We start from the raw sequence: 24,856 nt of genomic DNA on the forward strand, positions 1-24,856 counted from the left end.
CGAAGTATCCAGAACCACGTGCCCCTATGACGTGATTAGAACTGGTAAAGCGAGGGCTACGCTGCACCTGAGTCTCGGCCAGGTATTTGAAGCAGGTAGTTAAACTGACCGGATGGGCATACACCTGTATTAGTTTTCCAAACATTTGGTCCCAGGATCAGGGAGGGCAATGGGAGAGGAAGAGGTTTTGGGAAGCGAAGCATGTTTTGCTTAAGTCTAACACAGAGCTAAAAATAATTTGGAATTGTAATCTCCTTTGGTTGTTTCAAAAGCTTATCAAATCTAGTACATAAAGTGATGGGACCACCATTTTTTTTTATTGCGGTATTGAATGCTGAGACCCATACAAAGTAAAATCCCCTGAATACAAAGTAAAATCTTCCTTAGGGGCACCAGATTGCCTGTGTGTGCACTGCAGTGGGGTTTCCAGGGTTGGAAATTATGGGCAAAGGTAAAAGAATGGTGTAGATTGGGGAACAGATCATGGCGACATGGCTGGGGATTTTATATCTAGCCTGGATAATTCATTTCAGGTCTTCCACATTAGCTCTTTTGATGCAGATGCACCAGAAATGCTCCCCACAGCTTCAGGGAGGGCGGGGAAGGCGTGGGAGAACAGCTCAAAGTTATTGACTCTTGTAGAGGACCCTGAACCTTTTCATATATATTAGGGTAATTCTTCAGCCCAAACCAGAATGAGAGGATAGGATGAGGGCCTTAGCATTGCCCCAAACTGCCCATAGTTCAATGGAACCAGAGAGGGTTCTTTCCCCACTTTCCTGGTATCTCCTGGACAAAAAAGAAGCCACATACTAAAACCGACAAACTTAGGGGAGGCCTGCATGGCAAGCTTTACAAGCTCAGAGACCTAAAATAGCCATATAGGATGGTCTGAAATGAGAACTTCCTAACGAAAAGGGAGCCATGGAAGGTAGTCATGTCCTATTGTCTTTTTGCATCTATGATAACATACCTTTGTTATGTCAGAGTAATCCCCCTTTTTCCAGACCCCTGGGGCATAATCTCGCACCAGAACTTGAGACCACTGAACCCGTTGCTATCTTTTCTCCACATACCATGATAAGTGTTCATTATCCTGAACCCACCAATGTAAAAGAAGTATTTGAGTCTCTGGTATACTTTTTATCCAATCTCAGAGATTTCCTCAATCTGAGTTCTACCATCTCCCTAATCACCAATGGATTTCATATAACCCCCTTACATCTTCTCCTTTGATTCTGATGTATAAAATAAATGGTAAAACTGCCATTTTTTTTCGGGAGCATTTTCTCAATCTGATAAGAGATTTTGTTTCCTGGCAATTGTCGGTTTGTCTCAAGTAAATTCATAAAAATTCTGTACAGGTTTGGATGTTTCTTATGTCAACACTCCCTTTTTTCAAACCCTGACTATCTCTTGCTTTTAGTAACTGCCTTTGTGATCAAGTTAGCCAGACCTAACTTTTGATAGGTCCTGCTGTGCATTCACAAATGTGATTCTCTAAATCAAAAGTTGAATATCCTTATTTTTACTTTTTTGCCTTCCTGCCATAGCAATCCTAATCCTCCTATTACCAAGGATGAAGACACACTGGTAGGGTTACGTGCAATGAAATACTAAAGAGAAACTTCAAAAAAAAAGTCTGTTATGTCATTTATCTAGCGCCATTTGTCAACATAAGAAACATTCAAACGTGTGAAGAATTTTTGTGAATTTATTTGAGCCAAACTGTCAACAATTGCCAGAAAACAAAATCTTGAGTCTGGTTATCTGGAATTTTCTAGTCAAGGCTGCTTCTGGCTGAGGTTGAAACTGCAATTAGATGAGGTATTAAATCTAGGTTTGGTATCATGGGCTTTTAGCACAAGTAATAGCATTTGGGGCCTATGGTTCACAGTAGATAGTTTCTTTTTTAACTTATCTTTATTGTTGAAAGTATTACAGATGTCCTCATTTTTCCCCCCATTGACCCCCTCCATCCCACTCCTGCCAGTCTCCCCAAGCATTCACTGCACTGTTGTCTGTGTCCATGGTATGCATATATGCATATAAGTTCTTTGTTTAATCTCTTCTGCCCCCCCCTTCCCTTTAAAAGTTATAATTTTATACTGTAGTGATTCTGTAGCTCTAGATTATGAGATCACTGAGGGCAAGGACTCTGATTCATGCTTTGTCCCTTGCAATTATTTAGTCCACAACAAATATTTAATAAATATACTTATAAAGTCTGAGCCCACTATGACATTCTTATTCATAGATACAAAGTATTTTATAACAGGGTTCAATAACTTTTTTTTTTTTGGTTAGTCCTCACCCGACGATATTTTTTCCATTGATTTTTAGAGAGAGTGGAAGAGAGGAGGGGAGAAGATAGAAACACATCGATGTGAGACGTAGATTGGTTACCTCCCTTGCACCAGGTCCCAGGATCGAACCTGCAACCCAGGTATGTGCCCTTGATTGGGAGTCAAACCCAAGACACTTCTGGGTCGACGTTCTAACCAGAGCCACACTGAATAACTTTTTAAATGGAAAAAAATGCTCAATATTTTGGTAGTGATAAACAAAAACTATTAGGGGCAGAAATATTAATCATGCTCTGTTAACCATGATTGTTCTATTCTGATTGGAGAAACCACATTCTAAATGGCTGAGAGTTGTACACCCTGGGACATGGGAGTTAACCTGGGAATGCGGTCCATTCATCAAAGAATTAACAACCGAGTTGAAACAAGAGAGTCCACCCTTCCAAACCCCCTCATTGCCTGTAACTAGTAACCATTATACCCATTCTTATTCCTTTTGCCTACTTCCCCATGCCTGTAATTCCTTTTGCCCACTTCCCCATGTAATTTTGTCCTTCTAACCAACATAAGCAGAGCAGATTTTCATGGATGACCTGCTGCTCTCCCATACTGTGGCATTATTAGAATAAACACTCACATGATTCAACTCAGTCTCTGCTTAATTGGATCAAGTAGTGATAGGCAGCCCGGATCCATCAGTCCCAGCCCGGATCCATTGGTTGTCCAGTTTCAAAACCATGACCATTGCCTGACTGGCATGCTCAGTGGTTGGATGTTGACCTATGAACCAGGAGGTCACTGTTCGATTCCCAGTCAGGGCACATGACGGGTTGCAGTCTCGCTCCCCACTGGGGGATGTGCAGGAAGCAGCTGATCAATGATTCTCTCTCATCATTGATGTTTCTATCCCTTTCTCCCTCTTTCTTCCTCTCTGAAATCAATAAAAAATATATTAAAAGAAAAAGACAACCATGACCACCTCTCCTTCCCTTCCCACTCCTCTCTCAATATAAATTTGAGCAGCATTGAAACATTTCAGAAGCTTTAAAAATACCAATTCCTTTACCCTTTCTCATTTAAATTAGGATCTCTGGGGTGGAACCTTTTTAAAAGCTCACCAGATATAATTTTAATATGCATGGTGAGTGGGACCAACTGGGCTCGAATTTACTGGATAATGGTATTTCCTCATTTAGGGAAACAGTGAGATTTGGCCCTTTAACATTTAAATTTACTTTTACAGACAAAAATAAATGAAATCCCTAAGAAAGAGGGCACTTGCTCCAGTGATATCCTTGTTATTCACTGGAGGCTGGAAGGCCAGCAGGACCTCATTCTAGTATTAAGCAATTAGCTAACAGCTTTCCCCCCTATACCCTTGTGTGTTAACCCATGTGTGGTAGAACCCGTTGAAATATTTGCTTCCCCCAAAAGGAAGTTTTCCAGTTTTGACACACAGTTTTCTTAAAAAGGATTACTATGAGCTTGAAAAAAAATTTTTTAAGCGTATTGCAGAAATGTTCTTGATGTAAGAAGCGTCTTCTCTCCATTTTAAGGATGAAATGTGGACAGCTGAACTCAAACTCGTCTATGGAGTATTTACATAACTAGGTAACTTAGAAAACTACAATCACACTAGACTTGCTCGGAAGTCTCCTTTTACAAGAAGTCTCTACTATTTAATGACACCTGCCGTCCTTTTAGGACCCAGCGGAAGCGCAGGTGTTCTCTAGCCTGGGGACATACGCGAGGCCGGTGGGACAAGCCTCCGCCGCGGTTCCTCTCTCCTAGAGTATTTGCAGTCACTCACGCTGCCGTCTGAATTGCTGATGCATTACCCCCCCCCCCCCCATCTCCACTCTAAATCAGCTTTGCGAGGAGAACCCAATTTGATCGTTGGCAACCACTAATCCCCACCTCCACCCCTAAACGAGCTTCCGTTGAGAGCACACCGGGAGCTAGTCTTTTCCGCTACTTCTCACTTTCCTTCCGGGTCAGGCCAGTCCGGCCTGTGTTCCGGTCTTGCGCACTAGAGGCCGGCGGCACCGTTGCCATGGTAGCGGGTGGTGGAGAGCTAGTGGGACCAGCGGCCAAAGTACAACTGGGACTACGCGGGGCCGGACCTTCGGGACCACAGAATGGGCTGAGGCGGTGGCGGCTGCCCGGACGAGGTCGTCCGCCGGGCATAGGGTGCGACACTGACCCGGGACCCTAAGATATCTGCTTTGAGGAGTGGGCTGGACCGAGGTTTTCTTGGGTCCCGGGGACTGACCTGCGGGCCACTGCAGTATTGCGGAACCTCTTATTTGACGGGCATGACCGGAAGTGTGAGGATAACCCTCCGCCCCCTGGATTGTGACGTGTAGTGAAGGAATCTTAATACTTAGTGTTGATGGGAATAACCGAGGCAGCAGGAGGGTCCCGAAGTTCTCCGGAAGGCTGGAGCCCCACAAGTACACCTTACTGCCGGGCTGGCAGTTTCCAAAGACAAACGGTGCCTGTGGAAAAGATTCCTATTTTTTTTCTATGTTTCTGTATTTTAAAGTATGGGTTTATTGTGGAACTGCATTATCCAGCTTCAATAAATAAAATAAAAATGTTTAACATTTTCTTTATTTCTGTGAAGAAGCAGGGCTTAAGAATGGATATGTATGAAACTCTTGGAAAAGTGGGAGAAGGAAGTTATGGAACAGTCATGAAGTGTAAACATAAGGATACCGGGCAGATAGTGGCCATTAAGATTTTTTATGAGACACCAGAAAAATCTGTCAACAAAATTGCATCGAGAGAAATAAAGTTTCTAAAGGTTTGCTTCTTTTGCCTTAATTGCTCTTTAAGTTGAGAGAGAAATAGTTATGGAAAAAAATTATATAAGGAGTTTTTCAGTTAACACATGTATTAAGACAGGTAATAGAAAAGTGTGATACCCTACCTAATTGTCTTACATTTTGTAATTTTATAGTGATACAAGATATATGTGCTTATGGATAATATAACAAAAGTTATAATTTGAACTAAATTTTTATCTTCTAGAATTTCACTGATTATTGTGAAATAATTATTCTGAAATATAAAAATGTGTGCTTTGTGCAAGGCATTGTGCCAGATGCTGAGACTATAATGAGGTAAAAGACAGTACCTGCTCTTCAGGCCTTTTATTATTTAATCAGAGAGACAGGAGGACATATAATACTGCATAAAAAGTGGCTCATAAGAAGTGCCAAGTGATTAACACAAAGTCCTGTTGGGTAGTGAAGGTTTCTTGGAAGAATTGGGACATGACTCTGGCTTTAAATGATGTGTAGGATTTATGTAAGAAGGAGAGACTGTTGTATAATAGGTTAGTGGAACAGCATAAGCTCAGAGTGGCTAAAGCAGGACAAAGATAAAGAGCACAGTGGAACTCTAGCAGGTTTGGCTCAGTGGGTTGAGCCTGAGCCTGAAGACTGAAGGGTCCCAGGTTCGATTCTGGTCAGGGCATGTACCTCGGTTGTAGCCTCCTGGTCCTGGTCGGGGGCATGTGGGAGGCAACCAATTGATGTGTCTCTCTTACATTGGTGTTTCTCCCTCTCCCTTCCACTCTCTCTAAAAATCAATGGAAAAAATATCCTCGGGTGAGGATTTAAAAAAAAAAAAAAAAAAGGAGCAGAGTGGAAAGGACAAAGAGCAAAGGTATTTGCCTGTAGAATTTCCTGTACCGAAATAGAGGTAGAGTTAGAAAGGTAAATTGGACGTAGGTTTTTAAGTCTTTTTTTTTAACACATGTAATTTTATTGATTTCAGAGAGGAAGGGAGAGGGAGAGAGAGAAACATCAATGATGAGAGAATCATTGATTGCCTGCTTGCCCCCTACTGGGGATTGAGCCCAAAACCCTGGGCATGTGCCCTTGACCAGAATCAAACCTGGGACCCTTTAGTCTGCAGGCCAATGCTCTGTCTACTGAGCCAAACCAACCAGAGCGGTTTTTAAATCTTGCCTTTTGGGCTAAGGAGTTAAAATTTGAATATGTAAGAGGACGAAGGTTTTGAATTCAGAATAAAGAAACTCTATAAATACAAATGTGGCACTATTTTTTAGAAAAGATTGGAGGACTCCAAGAATAACAATAGGGAGTCCTGTTAGGGAATTTAATTCAGGAATACTGGTAAATGTCACGAGGAACCCTACTGGATTGTGACAATTTGAATGGAAAATAAAGTTAAAACATGATATATTGCAAAAGAAGACACAAAGATTTCTTTGAGGTTCAGTGAGTACTATCATGGAAGTTTGAAATACCCCACGAGGCATAGTTTGGGAACTAGTTCAGTTTTAGGAATGTTGAATTTGTTCTTGATTGGCTCAGTGGAGAGAGCAGCAGCCTACAGACTGAAGGGTCCCGGGTTCGATTCCAGTCAAGGGCACATTCCTCAGTTGCAGATTTGATCCATTCGGGGCACTTTCAGGAGGCAACCAATCTATGTCTCTCTCTCATATCGATGTTTCTCTTTCTCTGTCTCTCCCCCTCCCTTCCACTCTTTCTTAAAAATCAATGGGAAAAATATCCTCAGGTGAAAAAAACAGAAAGAAATGTTGAATTTGAGGTGACAGGAGTACATTTAAGTAAAGATGGCCAGAGGGCTCTTAGAGATGGCGAACAATATCAGGAGAGATCAGGGCAGACGATAGGATTTTGTGTAGGTATGACAGGTCAACCTAGGGGAAAGTACTCCCGGGTGTAAAGAAAGGGGCATTAAGACCCCTTGGTGATTGAGTACAAAACTAGTGATTTAAGTATATATGTATATTATAAATTGGAATTTATCTAGATGCTTTAAGGTTATGACTTTGACAATGTAGTCTAGATGTTTTATTTAATGAAGAAAACAAAGTAATATTCTATTTCTTTGTAAGTATAAGGTATGATGGATCAATTCAAAATTGAAGAAATATATTAGGTGTCTGTGTATCGTTGGAACTGCTCTATTTCTTGACAATGAAAAGGAAAGTTAAAGTCAGTGAAGATGTTATAATTTTGTGTAAGATACCAGTCCTTATTCTGATGACCCAAAACATAATAATACTGTAAGGCAACTATTAGACACTATAAGTGAGTAATCTGATTAGAAGACCTTTTCCTAGGTAATATATTTCATTCTTTCTTCAACTCTATTGCATTTAAGCTGATTATTTTTTTCTAAAAGTCAGTTATGTCATGGCAAGAGCACAGGGATGAATTTGAATGTTACAGCTATTACAACTATTATGCAAACTATTTTGAGACACCTTAATTATTCGTATTGGTTTATTTCTTATAGAATTTTTAGTTTAATCTAATTCTACAAGAGAGATTTCTTGGATTAGATAACAATACTTAATTTAAAAAGATAGTCATAATGACTTAATTTGAACTAAATTTTTATCTTCTAGAATTTTACTAAATAAATGACAGTAATTAGTGCAAATATCTGTATAAACCTTGTCTAGTAATGAAGGAAAACAAACAACTTGAAAAGGGGTAATGGAGCATTTCTAGGGGTTTCATGATTTATTTGAGAGTGTACCTGTTTCCTTACCCCTGGGGATCTTCCCTAATGATTATTAACTCCCATTAACCTTTCACTGCTTTTGCCCTTAAAATAAAGACTGGATAGGAAACCCATAATTTTCCTTAGTTGAAAGATTAAAGTCCAAAAGCAGTCATTTTTTGTTTTGTTACTGCCTGCACGCTGTTGCTGCTGGCATCTTGCCCACCAAGGAAATTGGGAGCAAAAGTAGGAAAGGCATCTGGCATTATATTTTGACATGTTTTTCTATTAGTCATGTTTTAAGGACTGGTTTAGATATTAATACAGATAAGTAGAAAAATTGCTAATATCCCCTCAGAATAAAGGCAAATAATTTTCATAAAGTAGAGTTTTCTAATGAATCTAATATTGAAAATATACCCCTTAGTTTTTAGCCAAATGAATAAGTATTTTTGGTAATTTGAAAAAGTTAAATATCTCAGAGTTTATTGTAATTAAATCAATGTGTTACAAAATAGAATAAGCAGCATAAAATATTAAAATGTCATTTCTTTTCTAAGCCGATGCATACCATTTTTGATATTTTAAAATTATTATATCAGTCTAAAAAGATGTCTTGTTGCTTAATAGAATAATAGACTATTATTTTATTCAAATAGAATAGCATAATGCTCAATAGACTAGAACAAAAATGTACACACAAATAACTGTATATTTATGTAATGTCCTTCTGGCTATAAATAGGTATTTCACATATCTGAAAGTTTCTAGATATTCTGATACTCTTTTGTTACAGTGTGATGAACTTATAATGTCCCTCCTGGAACAGATTTTACTCTCAAGAGTTTAGGATTAAACTCAAAGAATAATTTATATACATTCAGATCACATACTCAGTAGCATTGAACTCGGTGCTCATTTGAAAATATAAGGACTGTTTAAATTTCAGATGTTAAATTTAACCACAAATCAAGTTAAAAGATAGGAAGATATCTCTTAGCATACCAAATTGCATTATAGTACATTAACTCTAAATTACTTTAATAAAAAACAAGCAAATGCTAACTTGAAGTAAAGCAATACATTTCCCTTTGTTCTATAAATATTAATTATGAAATAGATTAACATTTTCTTAAAACAGGAATGTAAGCAAATCAGTTGAGAAATTTCTGTTGAAATGCATGGAGGAAAAGAAGCTGAGACTATTTCTGCTTCATTTTAAAATATAGTTGTTATATGTATAAATCATTGTGCATGAAATAATTTATTAAAAATCTGTTTCTTTGTCAATAGCAATTCCATCATGAAAACCTGGTCAATCTGATTGAAGTTTTTAGACAGAAAAAGAAAATTCATTTGGTATTTGAATTTATTGACCACACAGTATTAGATGAGTTACAACATTATTGTCATGGACTAGAGAGTAAACGACTTAGAAAATACCTTTTCCAAATCATTCGAGCAATTGAATATCTTCACAATAATAATGTAAGTGCTGCAGAATAAGCGAAACTATAGAATGTATATGAATGATAAGTGCCCTTTAAATATTGTTCTGTTTTGACTGTTGAACCTCAGAGGGAAGGCAGGGGAGTGTGGGTAGAAAGAGATCAACCAATGAACTTGTATGCACATATGCATACCCGTGGACAAGGACACTGGGTGGCGAGGGCCTGGGGGAGGAGGGAGAACAGGAGCTGGCTGGAAGAGGTTAATGGGGGGAAAAGCAGGACCTATGTAATACTTTAAAGATTTTTTTAAAAAAATAAATAAAAATAAAAAGCCATTGCTAGACCCCCAAAATAAAATAAATATTGTTCTTTTTTTTATGACGTTGTTAAAATTATCTTTCTGTACAATATTGACATCCTGAAAATGAGGTCACTACTTTATAACTTAGTTGCAGAACCAAGTAAACATAGTGAGCTTACAATATTTCTAATTATAGGGCAGACCAAGTATGGTATTAATAATTTGGTATAGAGGAATCAAAAGTCAATTGGGGCATCTTTTACTAGAGAAAGTACATTTTAAAATGTTGAAAGCTAGGTCAGCTCAAATGAAGGGAGGTTTGAAGGTTGGAAGTGGAAACTTGGCCAGGGGAATGGCAAGTTCATGTGGATGCCTTTAGGGGAAGAAAGGAGAAATAAAGTAGCTAAGAGATATAGAGCCTTGTTTGACTCCTGAAAAAATCAAGAAAGGAAAGAAAATCAACTCTTCTGATTCTTAGTGCTGCCCTTAGCATTGCCTTAGCTCAGGTTATTAAGGAGATATTTTGTTCCCACTGTGAGCTCTGCTTTCTGGAAAGTTAGATTTGTATTCAGGAAATAACAGTAAAAGCTTCAAAAATAGTTTTATTAGGAAGTGATATAGGCATAGCATATATATATTCCATACTTTTTCAGATATCCTAATTCCTAATTTTCTGTCTTGCTCATAGTGTATCATATTTTACTGCTTTGAAAAATATGGTTGGGATAGCAACTGGAATTCAGATTGTGATTTCCTTTCCAGCTAGATCCATGGGGAGGCAGTATAATGCAAAAGTTAAAAGCACCAGTCTTTGTTATCAGTCTGTCTTGGATTTTCACCCACCAGCTTATCTGTGGATAAACACAAAACTTGTGCAGTTCACAACTTGCACAATGAAAGGTGGCAGCCCCATTACTCTCTGGGTCCAGAAATGTTATCTAACTTCACTGAGCTTCATTTTCTTTATCTGTGAAATGATACTATAGTATCTCACAGATTTTTTTGTAAAGATCAAATTAGGTAGTAGGTATAAAGTGTTTAGCACTGTATCAGAGTCAGGAATAGTCATGTTATCTGTAGTCCTATAGTGCAGTGATGGCGAACCTTTTGAGCTTGGCGTGTCAGCATTTTGAAAAACCCTAACTTAACTCTGGTGCCGTGTCACATATAGAAATTTTTTGATATTTGCAACCATAGTAAAACAAAGCTTTATATTTTTGATATTTATTTTATATATTTAAATGCCATTTAACAAAGAAAAATCAACCAAAAAAATGAGTTCGCATGTCACCTCTGACCACGTGTCATAGGTTCGCCATCACTGCTATAGTGCCTTGTAGACTTTAAAAATGTTTTTTGAAAAAGGGAAAAACCAGTATGGGCTAGACTGAGAGTAGACGACTTCGAAGAAGAGCTAAAACTAATGTAAGTACAGTTTTGAACTGTAACTAAGATTTCACTTGAAAAGGGAATGTATTCAGATGGGGTGCCTCTATAATAGAGGTACACCTGGGCCGGGGACTTCAGCGAGTGGCAATAAGTGCACTTACAGAGACCAGGCAAAGGGAGATAAGATGTATGAGAAGAGAAAACCTAAGATCAGAACCTGCATTTAAGGGACAGATAGAGAGAGAATTGCCGTAGAGATAGAAGGACCCTGGGAGAATTTTAGGTCCCAGTATTCAGGAATGAAGGAATGGTTGGCAACATTTTTACACTAAGATATCAAGTAAGATATGCATTGAGGGGTCTCTGTTGGACTAGCAACAATTAAGTTGTTGATGTTGGCTCAGTTTAATGGAACATTTCAGCAGAAGACAGATTTCATTACTTTGAGTAGTGAATGAATGATCATAAAGTGAAGAATGAGTAGAGATGATGTCAGCAAGAGATTTACTGTGAAGAAAATGAGAGAAAGGGTAGTACCTGGGAAGTGACATGGGGTTAAAGGAAAGTTAAACTTTTTTCAAGTTCTTTTGATTACTTTTCCATTTAGGAGTGTGATGTACCTTTTTAGTATTATACTTGTTTTTTTCGTCTCCCTGTCATTTTGAGATAATGTATGGGGCAAGAATTGAAAATATATAACTTCAGCTTTTGCATTGTGTGGTTAATCCTTTGCATGGGGTAAGAAAATAGCTTTACTGCCTTAATTAGCTAGATTTTCTCTGTATAATTTTTGAGAGCTTCTCTAGGTAATGAAACCTCATTTTAATGTATTGCATCTTCTGTTTGTTTTTTAGATCATTCATCGAGATATAAAACCTGAGAATATTTTAGTATCCCAGACAGGAATTATTAAACTCTGTGATTTCGGATTTGCACGAATGCTAGCAGCTCCTGGGGATATTTATACAGACTATGTGGCCACACGCTGGTATAGAGCTCCAGAATTAGTATTAAAAGATACCTCTTACGGAAAGTATGTACATTTTAGGATCTTGCCTGGCCTTTCCCATTCATCTCTTTTTTTTTTTTTACCTGTGGTGACTTTGTCACCCCTCCTACTGACACCCTCAGCCTTTTGCACCTGAGTTGGGTTTAAGAAAGAGATACCTCTACATAGAACAGAGAGGTCCGATAGGCACCTGCATGCTGGCTATTGATGTTACCATACTTGCTCCCTGGGGCTAAGTGGCCCAAACCCCAGGAGACCTATGCAGACATCCCTCAGACTGTATCCTTGGCGGAGCTGTCTTATCTGCTTATGTTTAGCCTCTACATTATACAAAGGTTTTAAAATAATTTACCTCACTCTGCCAGTGTTACTATAGGAACTGACATGTGTCCTATTTTCTAGAATAGGTTTAAATGATTTAATGAATAAAAAAATTAAAATATAGTAAATTCTCAGTGAATGTAGCTTCCATCAAATCTAGTCCCAGTTTTATCCTCTCTTCATGATGTAGCTTAAATTCCTTTTCTGATACATCCCCCAGTCCTTATTCCTTGCCCCCAAATCATATCCCTTTCTAAACCTTCATGTACATTGTCTGTAAGTTTTGTGCCAGTTAATATTTAATATGACCTAGTTCTACTCTAGCTATTGTTCTTTAAAATATTTCTTGCTGAAAGGTAAGTTTCTTGCAGATAAGTATAATCTCTGTACTTCACAGAGCCAGCATTGCTCCCTTGTACATGGCAAGTTTGGATTCTATGAGGCTTCATTCACATTGCATTTATAATAAATTTGTTCATGAGTGTTTTTAAAAATCTTTTTATTGTAAAACAAAACACAGATACCAGAAAATAAAATAAAATTTTGTTGACCACCTCAGAAGACCCTCCATGGGCCCTATTGCAATTATAACACTTTCCCTTCCCCTAAAAGTAACCATGATATTGACTTTTATTATAATAAGTTACTTTACATTTCTTTGTACTTTATACTTTTTTCTTATTTTCTTATTTATTTATTTATTTTTAAAAAATATATTTTATTGATTTTTTACAGAGAGGAAGAGAGAGGGATAGAGAGTTAGAAACATAGATGAGAGAGAAACATCGATCAGCTGCCTCTTGCACACCTCCTATTGGGGATGTGCCCGCAACCAAGGTACATGCCCTTGGCCAGAATCAAACCTGGGACCTTTCAGTCCACAGGCTGACGCTCTATCTACTGAGCCAAACCAGTTAGGGCTAATCTAGTCTTTTTTAAATCCTCAACGGAGGATATGTTTTAATAATTTAGAGAGAGAAGAAGGGAGAGAGAGAGAGGGAGATAAACATCCATGTGAGACAGAAACATTGATTGTTTGCCTCCCATAAGTGCTATGAACAGGGATGGAACCTGCAACCTACATATGTGCCCTGACTGGGAATTGAACCCGAAACCTTTTGGTGTATAGGACAATGCTCCAATCAACTTAGCCACCGGTCCAGGACAATGCTCCAATCAACTTAGCCACCCGTCCAGGGCATCTTTTTTTTTTTTTTTAAAGAGAGAGAGAGTAAGAGAAACATCGATTTGTTGTTCTACTTATTTATGCAGTCATTGGTTGCTTCTTGTATGTGCCTTCATTGGGGGTTGAACCTGCAACATTGGCCTATCAGGATGATGCTCTAAAGTGGTCAGCAAACTGCGGCTCAGCAAACTGCAGCTCTCGAGCCACATGCGGCTCTTTGGCCCCTTGAGTGTGGTTCTTCCACAAAATACCGACTTCTGCACATGGGCCATGAAGTTTCAATTGCACTGTACGTGTGCGCCTGCATAAGGTATTTTGTGGTATTTTGTGGAAGAGCCACACTCAAGGGGCCAAAGAGCCGCATGTGGCTTGCGAGCCGCAGTTTGCCAACCACGGCTCTAACCAACTGAGCTACCCAGCCAGGGGAATCTAGCCTTTTTTTATGTCAGTTTTTTTGAGATATGATTTGCATACCATAAAATTTACCCATTTAAAGTGTACAATTCAGTGATTTTAGTATATTTACAACTTGTGCAACTATCACCACAATCAATTTTAGAACATTTTCATCACCTCAAAAAGAAACCTTGTACCCATTAGCAGTCACTCCCCATTTCCTCCCAACCCTTCCAGGCCCTGGCAACCACCAATCTACTTTCATTCTCTATGAACTTGCTTGGTCTAGACGTTTAATATGAATGGAATTATGCAATATCTGGTCCTTTAAGACTTTTTTTCACTTAGCATAATGTTTTCAAGGTTCATGCGTGTCATAGCATGTATCAGACTTAATTTCTTTTTATGGCTGAACTAGAGGCCCGATGCACGAAGATTCATGCAAGAGTAGCCTTCCTTCCCCTGGCTGCCAGCACCGCCTTCGCTCTGGCCAGAGCCACCTTTCTGCCTTCGTGCACTGCCCAGAGGCCTGGAGCGGCCGGGGCGGAGCAGAACGCAACGCCTGTGTCGTCGCCATGGCAACAACGCAAGCGTCCCAGCCCAGCCGCTGCCATCTTCATTGCGTCAATTTGCATATCCCCTCCTTATTGGCTGTGGGCACCGCCATCTTTGTTGCCAAGTGATGGTCAATTTGCATATTCCGTCTTTATTAGATAGGATAATATGCATCTTATGGATATAACACATTTTATTTGCTCCTTCATTAGATGATGACCGTTTTTATAGTTACTGCTTTCTGGCTATTATGAATAACATTGCTGTGGCCATTAGTATGGACATGTATCTTCATTTCTTTTGGGTGTATACCTAGGAGTTGGAATTGTGGGTCATATGGTTCTAATAATTGTTTTGTGGATTTCTTAGGACTTTCTATATAAGACCATGTCATCTGTGAATAGAGATAATTTTACATCTTTTTCTGTCTGGATGCCTTCTATTTCTTTTTCAGGTTAATTTCCCTGGCCAGCCCTGACCCGTTTAGCTCAGTGGATAGAGCATCGGCCTGTGGACTCAAGGGTCCCAGGTTCAATTCCGGTCAAGGGCATGTACCTTGGTTGCGGGCACATCCCCAGTAGGGGGCGTGCAGGAGGCAGCTGATCGATGTTTCTCTCTCATTGATGTTTCTAACTATCCCTCTCACTTCCTCTCTGTAAACAATCAATAAAATATATTTTTTAAAAAATTTCCCTGGCCAGAACCGCCAGTACAATGTTAATAGAAGTGAGAGCAGATAGACTTGTCTTGTTCCTAATCTTAGGGGAAAAACATCCAATCTTTTACCATTAAGTATGATGTTTACTCTGGGTTTTTCAGAGATGCCCTTCTTAGTTTGTTGAGAATTTTTATCATGAAAAGGTGTCGGTCAAATGCTTGTTCTGTACTATTGAGATGATCGTGTGTATTTTGTTTTTTGCATGTTGAACCAACATTTGTTTCTGGGATAAATCCCACTGGATTATGGCATATACAGGCAGTCCTTGGGTTACGTTGGACTCGACGTACATTGTTTCATGGTTACATTGCCATCTCCCATTTATTTATTAAAAAGAAAAAGTTCTGTCATTTCAACGTATGTACATATGTGCTTTATGTTTTTTATTATTTATTTACCACAAGTAAAGGTCAAGAATTGTTATCTTTCTTTTAAATTTTTTTTACTGTTTCACTTCATTACTGCTGTGTATGTGCTCCATGTGAGTGACGTAGGTGCTTATGTAGGTGGGTTCTGACTTACGGCGAAAATCACCTTACATCACACCGTAGGAACAGATCTCCAATGTAACCCGAGGACCTACTGTAATTGTTTTTATATGTTGTTGTATTCAGTTTGCTAGTCTTTTGTTGAGAATTTTTGTGTTGATAGTCATAAGCAGTACAAGTCTGTAGTTTGCTAGTGATATTTTTTTTTTAAATATATTTTATTGATTTTTTTACAGAGAGGAAGGGAGAGAGATAGAGAGTCAGAAACATCGATGAGAGAGAAACATCGATCAGCTGCCTCCTGCACATCTCCTACTGGAAATGTGCCCGCAACCCAGGTACATGCCCTTGACCGGAATCGAACCTGGGACCTTTCAGTCCGCAGGCCGACGCTCTATCCACTGAGCCAAACCGGTTTTGGCTGCTAGTGATATTTTTGTCTAGTTTTGGTATCAGGATAACAGTGGTCTCTAATATTGAGTTGAGAAGTGTTCCATCCTCTTCTGTTTTTGAAATAGTTTGTGAAGAATTGGAATTAATTCTTCTTTAAATATTGGTAGAATTCAGCAGTGAAGGCATTTGAGCCTGGGCTTGCTTTTATGTGTAGTGTTTTGATTACTAATTCAGTTTTTTCATTTCTTACAGATTTATTTATATGTCTATTTCTTTTAAGCCAGTTTTAGTAGTTTGTGTTTTCCAGGAACTGTCCATTTAATCTAACTATCTGATTTGTTGGTGGACAGTTGTTCGTTGTATTCCTTTATAATCTTTTTTATTTTTGTAAGGTTGATAGTAGTGTTACCACTTTCTTTTCTGATTCTGATAATCTGTGTATTCTCTCTTTTTTTACTAGTCATTCTAAATGTCAATTTCGTTGATCTTTACAAAAAATAGACTTTGGTTTCATTTATTTTCCCTGTTTAAAAAATTCTCTATTAATTTTCACTGTAGTTTTACTATTACTTTTTAAAAAATATTTTATTGATTTCAGAGAGGAAGGGAGAGGGAGAAATAAAAACACACCTTGTGACTGTCAGAGCATTTGGGGCTAAACAGCAGCAAACCCTGCAGAGATGAGCCCAGACTTAAGCTGGAAGCACACGGATTCTCCCATCTCCGGGGAAGGATGCTCAGAAGGTGGCTCATATGATCTTTTAACGTGTTTTGAAGTGTGTGGTGGTGCGTTATCATGAAGCAAAATTACTTTGCCGTGTCTTCTGGCCCATTCTGGTCATTTCACGATCAAAGCGTGGTTCAAATTGATTATTTGTTGTCGATAGCCATCAGTATTAATGATTTCACCTGGTTTTAGAAGCTCATAATACACCACACCCTCCTGATCCCACCAAACACAGAGCATTGTCTTCTTTCTGAAGTGATTTGGCCTTATAGTCGATGTTGATGGTTGACCTGGATCAACCCATGATTTTGTGCATTTGGGATTCTCAAAATAAATCCACTTTTCATCACCAGTCACAATTCAATGCAAAGAAGACTTTCTTTCGTGCCGTTGAAACAACATTTTACTAATGACATTTTGGTTTTCCATTTGTCTTTCATTCAGTTGATGTGGCACCCATTTTCCTTCCTTTAAAATCGTTCCCATTGCTTGTAAACCATCGGAAATTGTTTGCAGAGCAACGTTTAATCTTTCTGCAAGTTGTTTTTGAGTTTGACACGCATCTTCATCCAATAATGCTTGTAATTGTTTGTCTTCAAACATTTTCGGTTGACCTGGACGTTCTTTGTCTTTCACATCGAAATCATCACTTTTAAAGCGTTTAAACCAGCGTTCACAAGTATCTTGAGATGGAGCATGTTCACATAAGCTTCCCGAAGCCTTATGCAGCAGTTTCCTTCAAAATAATGAATTAAAACTTCCTACAAATGCTCTTTTTTGGCATGAAATTCTACATTTTTAAGCATAAAAAAATATCTATGATGTTAACACCTTCAGAAAATTTGACATATAAAGTTTTGAAGCTTGTAGTCGATACAACAAAATAGCATACTTATCAAATCGCATATACACTGGGTGGCCAGATTATTATGACCACTTGACATTTGTAGGCAAATTAGCTATAATTTCGCGCTGAAGTTGCTAGAGGGCCAGACCATTATAAATAGGGAAGCAGGTTGTTTACCACGACAGTAGAAGTGATTTTGTTCTGAAGATATGGGTAAACAATGCAATTTAACAGCCTTTGAACGTGGGACATATATACTGAGTGGCCAGATTATTATGACCACCCCATCAGTACTTCGTTGGGCTGCCTTTTGCCTTCAATACTGCGGCGATTCTTCTTGGCATTGACTCCACGAGATGTTGAAAGGTGATGGAAGGAATCTGACACCATGCCTGATGAATAGCACTGTCCAGTTCTGTGAGATTTGATGGTTGTGGAACCAGCTATCTGATGGCTCTTTTAACTTCATCCCACAAATGCTCAATTGGATTGAGATCTGGTGATTGTGGGGGCCACCTAAGCAAGGTAAAGTCTCCCTCATGTTCTTGAAACCATTCCTGCACAATACAAGCACCGTGGCATGGCACATTGTCTTGTTGGAAGAAGCCATCTCCATTGGGATACGCCATCAACATGATAGGATGGACTTGATCAGCAACGATACTTAGGTATGTTGTGCTATTCAGACGTTGTTCTACATGAATTAAAGGGCCCAAATCATGCCAGGAAAACATGTCCCAAACCATAACACTGCCCCCACCAGCTTGAAGGGTTGTACTCATGCATGTGGGGTGCATGCTTTCATGCTGTTTCTGCCAAATTCTCACTCTGCCATCTGCATGATGCAACTGGAAACGTGATTCTTCGGACCACATGACTTTTTTCCAATGCTTGACTGTCCAATCCTTGTGTTCCTGTGCAAATTGGAGACATTTTATCTTGGTAACTGCAGACAGCAAAGGCGTTCAAACAGGCCTTCGGCTTCCATATCCCATACGATGCAGTGCACGGCTAATTTGCCTACAAACATCAGGTGGTCATAATTATCTGGCCACTCAGTGTATATAAACGTGAAATATCTCTCCATTTATTTATAACTTCTTTGATTTCTTTAATGAACTTTTTTTTCACTTGAGTGTTTATCTTAGAGACCACTTTATATGAGCACACATAGATAGACCTATATCATCCTTTTTAACAGCTGAATAATATTTCATTGTGTGGTTGTACAAAATTTTATATATCCATTTCTGTATGGATGGACATTTAGATTGTTTCCAATATTTTCTACCACAAACAGTGTTGCTGTGAAATTTTTATAATTTATCTTTGTTTTCATGTGTGAGTAAATTTTTTTTAGCCATCACTTTATTCCTAATAGCTAACCCACAGAATGTGTATTTAAAGGTAGATTGCTAAAGCAGAATTTGCAAATCCATTTAGTAAAATTTTCATTGAAAACTTCTATTTTTTTCAATGCATGAGAAAAACAAATCTTCTTTATATATAAAGAACAAAAAAGTAAGTTCTATGCAGTCAACTGCAGATGGGACTTACATTTTGGGCCAACAGAGTCATGGCAGAAATGCAGGCCAGAGGACTGAGAGATGATTCCATAGAAAGTACTCCACCAGGGAAAACAGTTGTTTGCCCTGTAAAGAGATTGAACTCAATCACATTTTTAAACTCGTCATTTTAAATAATCTCAACTTGTCTATTCCCTAGCTTTGTTCTTTTTCTTTTATAGCTTGCCATGCAGTACTAGGAAGTGGATTTCCTGAGGAACTGAGTTAAGTTTCATCTCCTTCTTACGCTATTGAGTCTTGCATCTGGCAGTGGAGGGAAGTAAAATAGACAGTATCTGGTGCCTTATCCACCCCTCATATGTTCTATTTGAAGTTTTGTTGTGTGTGTTTTTTTGGACTCATCAGTGGTAGGATATAAAATGTGGGTAAGTTATTGCAGCTTTTAAAAACACGTCCTTACATTTGTTAACCCTGTTAGAAATAAGGCAAGACCCAAAACAGGGGTCCTGGCAGAACACAAAGGTTACTCGGGAGCCAGACAGCTGCAGAAATAAAGATATTTGCCTTGCTATCTGGCTTGTGAGTAAATTTTTTTAAAAATAAATTTCTAGGAATAAAGTTATTTGGTCAAATGTATGTACATTTTTATTTTGGTAGCTTTTTCCAATTTCCCCTCCAAGAAATTGTGTAAGTTTATACTCCCAGAATAGTACATGGGAGTGTTTATTTTCCATAGCCTCACCAACAGTTATCAAATCTTACAATTTTTAATCAGTTGTATCAGTAAAAAAATAGAGATCATTGTAGTGTTTATTTATATCTCTTTCTGAATGTGACGTTGAGATTTTTAGTTTTTACTTTTTAAATACAAGATGATTTTCTTATCCAATTCTAATTCATAAACCATCTATATACTAGTATAAAGAAGCCCAGCGACCGGAATGGCAGCACGAACAGAACAACCAGAATGACTGGTGGCTATGGTGCACTCTGGCAGCCAACCCTGCCGGCGCCCCCAATCGGCCCCCAACACTCCAATCGGGGGCAGGTCTGGCCAGCCAACCACCTGTGGCCCCTCCCCCTCGCCAGCCCAGCCCAATGGGCCCCCATTGGGGTGGGCCGGCCAGACCCCACCCATGCACGAATTCATAATGTTCTTGTATAAGTATCTGAAACAATTTTAGAATTAGTTACTTTTTATCTGGACTGCTACATAACTTCTCATGCAGTTTAAATATAATCTATTTAGTGATATTAGTAAAATGTGATAATATTTAATATATAACCTAAAGTTGCCATGTGCTATTACAGTGAATTTTAAAAATGATACCACTTATCGACTCTTTTTTCTTTGTCCCTAACTTTATTTTATAAGTTTTTTTTAAGAAAAGATATCTTATATATTTTTCTATGAAAAAGTGATTGATTCTTATCTATTTCAGACCTGTGGATATCTGGGCTTTGGGCTGTATGATCATTGAGATGGCCACTGGAAATCCCTTTCTTCCTAGCAGCTCTGATTTGGATTTACTTCATAAAATTGTTTTAAAAGTAGGTAGGTAGGTATTATTGAAATGTACTGTTAAATGCCTAAAATAAGTATGTCCAGATCAAATTTGCTTGATTTTCTTTTTTAAAAAAATATATTTTATTGAATTTTTTACAGAGAGGAAGGGAGAGGGATAGAGAGTTAGAAGCATCGATGAGAGAGAAACATCGATCAGCTGCCTCCTGCACACTCCCTACTGGGGATGTGCCCGCAACCAAGGTACATGCCCTTGACTGGAATCGAACCTGGGACCCTTCAGTCTGCAGGTCGACGCTCTATCCACTGAGCCAAACCAGTTAGGGCTTGATTTTCAAATTTAGTTTTCTCATTATAAGAACAGGGGGGCATATTCTTTTGATAGATGTAGCAGATGCATGCCTTGAGCTGGTAAAAAAAAAAAAGTAGAAAATTCTCCTCTGTTATTACAAATAATACTTTTTGCCAGGATGCAAATAGGTAAGCCATATGTTGATGGTTGATAATAAGAAAAATAGTACAATAGGAATCGTCTTCAATTTCTTTGAAAATTGCTTAAAATATTTGCTTCTATAAAGATTTGCATATCTTGCCACGCCCATGTAGTTTAGTGATTGAGCGTTGATCCAATGAACCGGAGGTTACGATTCTTGGTGAGGGCACATGCCCAGGTTGTGGGTTCAATCCCCAGTGTGGGGCGTCCAAGAGGTAGCTGATCATTGATGTTTCTATTTCTCTCTGAAATTTAAAATAAAGAAATAAATATTTGCATATCTCAAAGACTTTTAAATAATAGATTTAATTTAGATGGTTTTAAAAAGCACTTGGAGATAGAAAGTCAATTATTTGCTGAGAAAACATTTTTTTAACTATAGTAGATAACCAAATAGCTAAATAACTTATTCAAAAAAATATTTGATGAAAGCTGAATTATTTGATTATCTGTTTGACTAACCAGTCATTTTGATGGATATCCTTGCTCATGAAGTTTCAATAAGTTTTTATGTATATATATTTATGAATGAGGAGCTGGAGGAGCCCTTTTTGTGGTGGGAAAGCTATACATAAACATGTAATTACAGGATCATGAGAAGGGTACTGTGAACAACTATAAAAACCATGAAATCTGGATAAATATTGATTAAAGATATAGTTCAGAGCCTTCAAGCATCACCCTTTTTTGTGTCGTCTTTAATGTTCCGAGATTAATGAGATTAATGTTAGAAGAACCTTAGAGATGATGGGATCCATTTTGTCTTTTACAGAAGAGGAAACCAAGGCACAGAGAGGGAGGAGATTTGCCCAAAGGCACAGAACTAGTTGTATAGCAAAACTGGTACTAACTAGAATTTAGCTCTCCACTCCTGTTTATAGTTCTACTACGACTCTATAGCCTTGTTTTTTCTTTGCAATATCTAAATAATCTTAATATGCTAGCTTTTCTGAGTAAGGCTTTTTTGATTAACAGTTGCTAGTTAAGCCATTTAGATACTCATATGGAAATATGTAAAAGTTTAGATTTGCTTTTCCTGATGGCATTATATATTATATATTTTATTTTGTGAAAAGAAAATTAACCTGGCTGTTTGACATTCTGTACTGTCTATGTCAGGGGTCCTCAAAATATGGCCCGCGGGCCACATGCAAATACAAATATTGTATTTGTTCCCGTTTTGTTTTTTTACTTCAAAATAAGATATGTGCAGTGTGCATAGGAATTTGTTCATAGTTTTTTTTTAAACTATAGTCTGGCCCTCCAACGGTCTGAGGGACAGTGAACTGGCCCCCTGTTTAAAAAGTTTGAGGACCCCTGGTCTATGTGCTATCAACAGATTACTGGGGAAACTTTAATTTTTATGCTATATTCAGATAGTTCCTTGTTCAACTTAAAAACCACTGTAGCTCAGTAGTTGGAGTGTCAGCGTGCACACCAAAGGGTCTCGGGTTCAATGTGCAGTCAAGGGAACATGCCTGGGTTGCAGGTTCAATCCCCAGTCGAAGCGTGTGTAGGAGCAACCAATCAATGTGTCTCTCTCACATCGATGCCTGTCTGTCTGTCTGTCTGTCTCTCTCCCTCCCTCTCCCCCCCCCGCCACTCTCCCTTTCCCTTCCTTACTCTCTCTAAAAATATCCTCTGGTGAGGATTAACAAACAAAACAAAATAAAAAGTAAAATAATTAAATAATTAATTAATTAAAATAACGGAATTGTTATTATCTCTTTTTAGTAACATAATAAAGACCATATAGCAATTTGATTATTTTGATTTAGACTAATTTCTGTGTTTTCTTATATATTTTTCTCTTTTTAGGCAATTTGACACCTCACTTGCAGAATTTCTTTTCCAAGAGTCCTATTTTTGCAGGGGTGGTCCTTCCTCAAGTTCAACACCCCAAGAATGCAAGAAAAAAATACCCAAAGCTAAATGGATTGTTAGCAGATATAGTTCATGTATGTTATGAGATTAAGGACTTGTTTCTGGGAAATTTGCATACATTATAATACAGTTTTAGGATATTACTTCAATGAAATTCTAAAAGGATTCGTAAAAGTAATGGTATCTGTTAAAGTTACTATATTCCTGTCTTTGTGTTTAGCTCAGAGAAAGTAAAATTCCTAGACTATTAGAACTGAAAGCCCTCTAGGATAATCCTGTTTATTATTTTTAGTTCATCCCAATTTTAATGATAATTAGGGATAGACTAGAAATATTCTAAGGACTTACCCTGTTTATAACCATCTTTTAATACCCAAGTTAGGGATCTATTCTATGAACAGTGGTATCCTAAGGTATCTACATGGCTTTGGCTGCTGCAGTTGGAATATTGTTTGGAGACACACCAATGCCAAAATACAACTTGAATTGGAGGGAAAAATTTTTATAGCACTTTTAAATTATTTTAAAATTTAAATTTTGTTTTAAACTAGGTAATAAATATACCTATACACTCACTGCAAAGTTCAAAAGGTAAGAGAGTTTAATGTAAAAAGTAACTGTTCCTACTAATTTTTTTTTATCCAGCCAATTTTCTTTCCCAGCATCAACTAAGGTATCTTATTCCTAATGTATAGCCCTTTAAAAAAGTGGTTATCTAGATTTCAAAGCAAGTACAGTGCAGTGTTTATAAAAAGGGACTCTGGAATCACATAAACTACATTTAAAACCCAGTTCTATCACTAATTAGCTCTGTAACCTTGGACCAGTCACTTAATCTCTGTGCCTCAGTTTACTGGGTTGTAAAACATTAACTACTTATTTTCTGGGGCTAGAGGATTAAATGAGGTAATGGTGGCAATGTTCTGAGCACAGGGCCTTGAATAAGCTGTCAACAAATGTTGTTGATGTTGCTGTTATTTAGATAAACTTAAACTTATGTAATATCTAAAGACTATTCTTGAAGGAAAAAATATATTTTATTGGTACCTGGAGAGAACTAGAATTTATTCAAGATCAGATTTGACTACATTTTCAGTTTAATTTCTTTTTTTATTTCATAGTTTTAATTATACACACAATATATAATGATTTTAGAAAAAGTAGAAAATACATGATAAAAAAGAGAAGGTAAGATTTTTCTAACTCCCATAATCCAGGAAAATATTACAATTAACATTTTGGTTTAGATACTTGCAGATTGCCCAACAAATATATGCTTAGAAATTTATGCTTTTTAAGTGCTGCCTCTGGCTACAAACCCAGTATCTGTAAACCTCAGCTCTAACAGTTTCTAGCCATGGGAATTGCAGTACATTGGGCAATATATACAGTAATGTGCCACATAACATTTTGGTCAACCACAGACCGCACATATGGTGATCCGTTAGGATTGTAATGGAGCTGAAAAATTCCTGTTGTCTAGTGATGTTGTAGTCATTATAAGGCCAGATCATAGCACAACTCATTACTCATGTGGTTGTGGTGATACTGGTGTAAGCAAACTTACTGAGATGCCAGTTGAATAAAAGTATAGCATATATAATTATGTTCAGTATATAATACTTGATAATAAATGACTAAGTTACTGGTTTATGTAAAAAAGAGAAATTTAAGCTTTTTAAAAGGTATCATACTTTACACACTATTATGTAACCTGTTAATCTTCATTTAGCATTATAATGTGATAAACATATTACCATGTTAGCAAATTGGAACTACATCACAATTTTCTGTAGTTGCATAGTGTTTCATTGTATGACAATACCATAGTTT

At 37.8% G+C, this 24,856-nt stretch overlaps 1 protein-coding gene across 2 annotated transcripts in view; it reads left to right on the forward strand.

The window, feature by feature from the left end:
- Window positions 1-4,947: 4,947 nt before the first annotated feature.
- The window catches only part of CDKL3 (cyclin dependent kinase like 3), a 35,603-nt gene continuing 15,694 nt past the window's right edge, over window positions 4,948-24,856 (forward strand). For both annotated transcript variants that reach the window (XM_023751999.1, XM_023751998.1), the window contains exons 1-5: window positions 4,948-5,112; window positions 9,108-9,302; window positions 11,810-11,988; window positions 20,564-20,676; window positions 22,958-23,097. In XM_023751999.1, the coding sequence (XP_023607767.1) occupies window positions 4,948-5,112; window positions 9,108-9,302; window positions 11,810-11,988; window positions 20,564-20,676; window positions 22,958-23,097 (792 nt within the window). The remainder of the gene's footprint in view (window positions 5,113-9,107; window positions 9,303-11,809; window positions 11,989-20,563; window positions 20,677-22,957; window positions 23,098-24,856) is intronic.

This window comes from Myotis lucifugus, unplaced genomic scaffold (genome assembly GCF_000147115.1).
Source record: "Myotis lucifugus unplaced genomic scaffold, Myoluc2.0 scaffold_28, whole genome shotgun sequence".
Classification (NCBI taxonomy): domain Eukaryota; kingdom Metazoa; phylum Chordata; class Mammalia; order Chiroptera; family Vespertilionidae; genus Myotis; species Myotis lucifugus.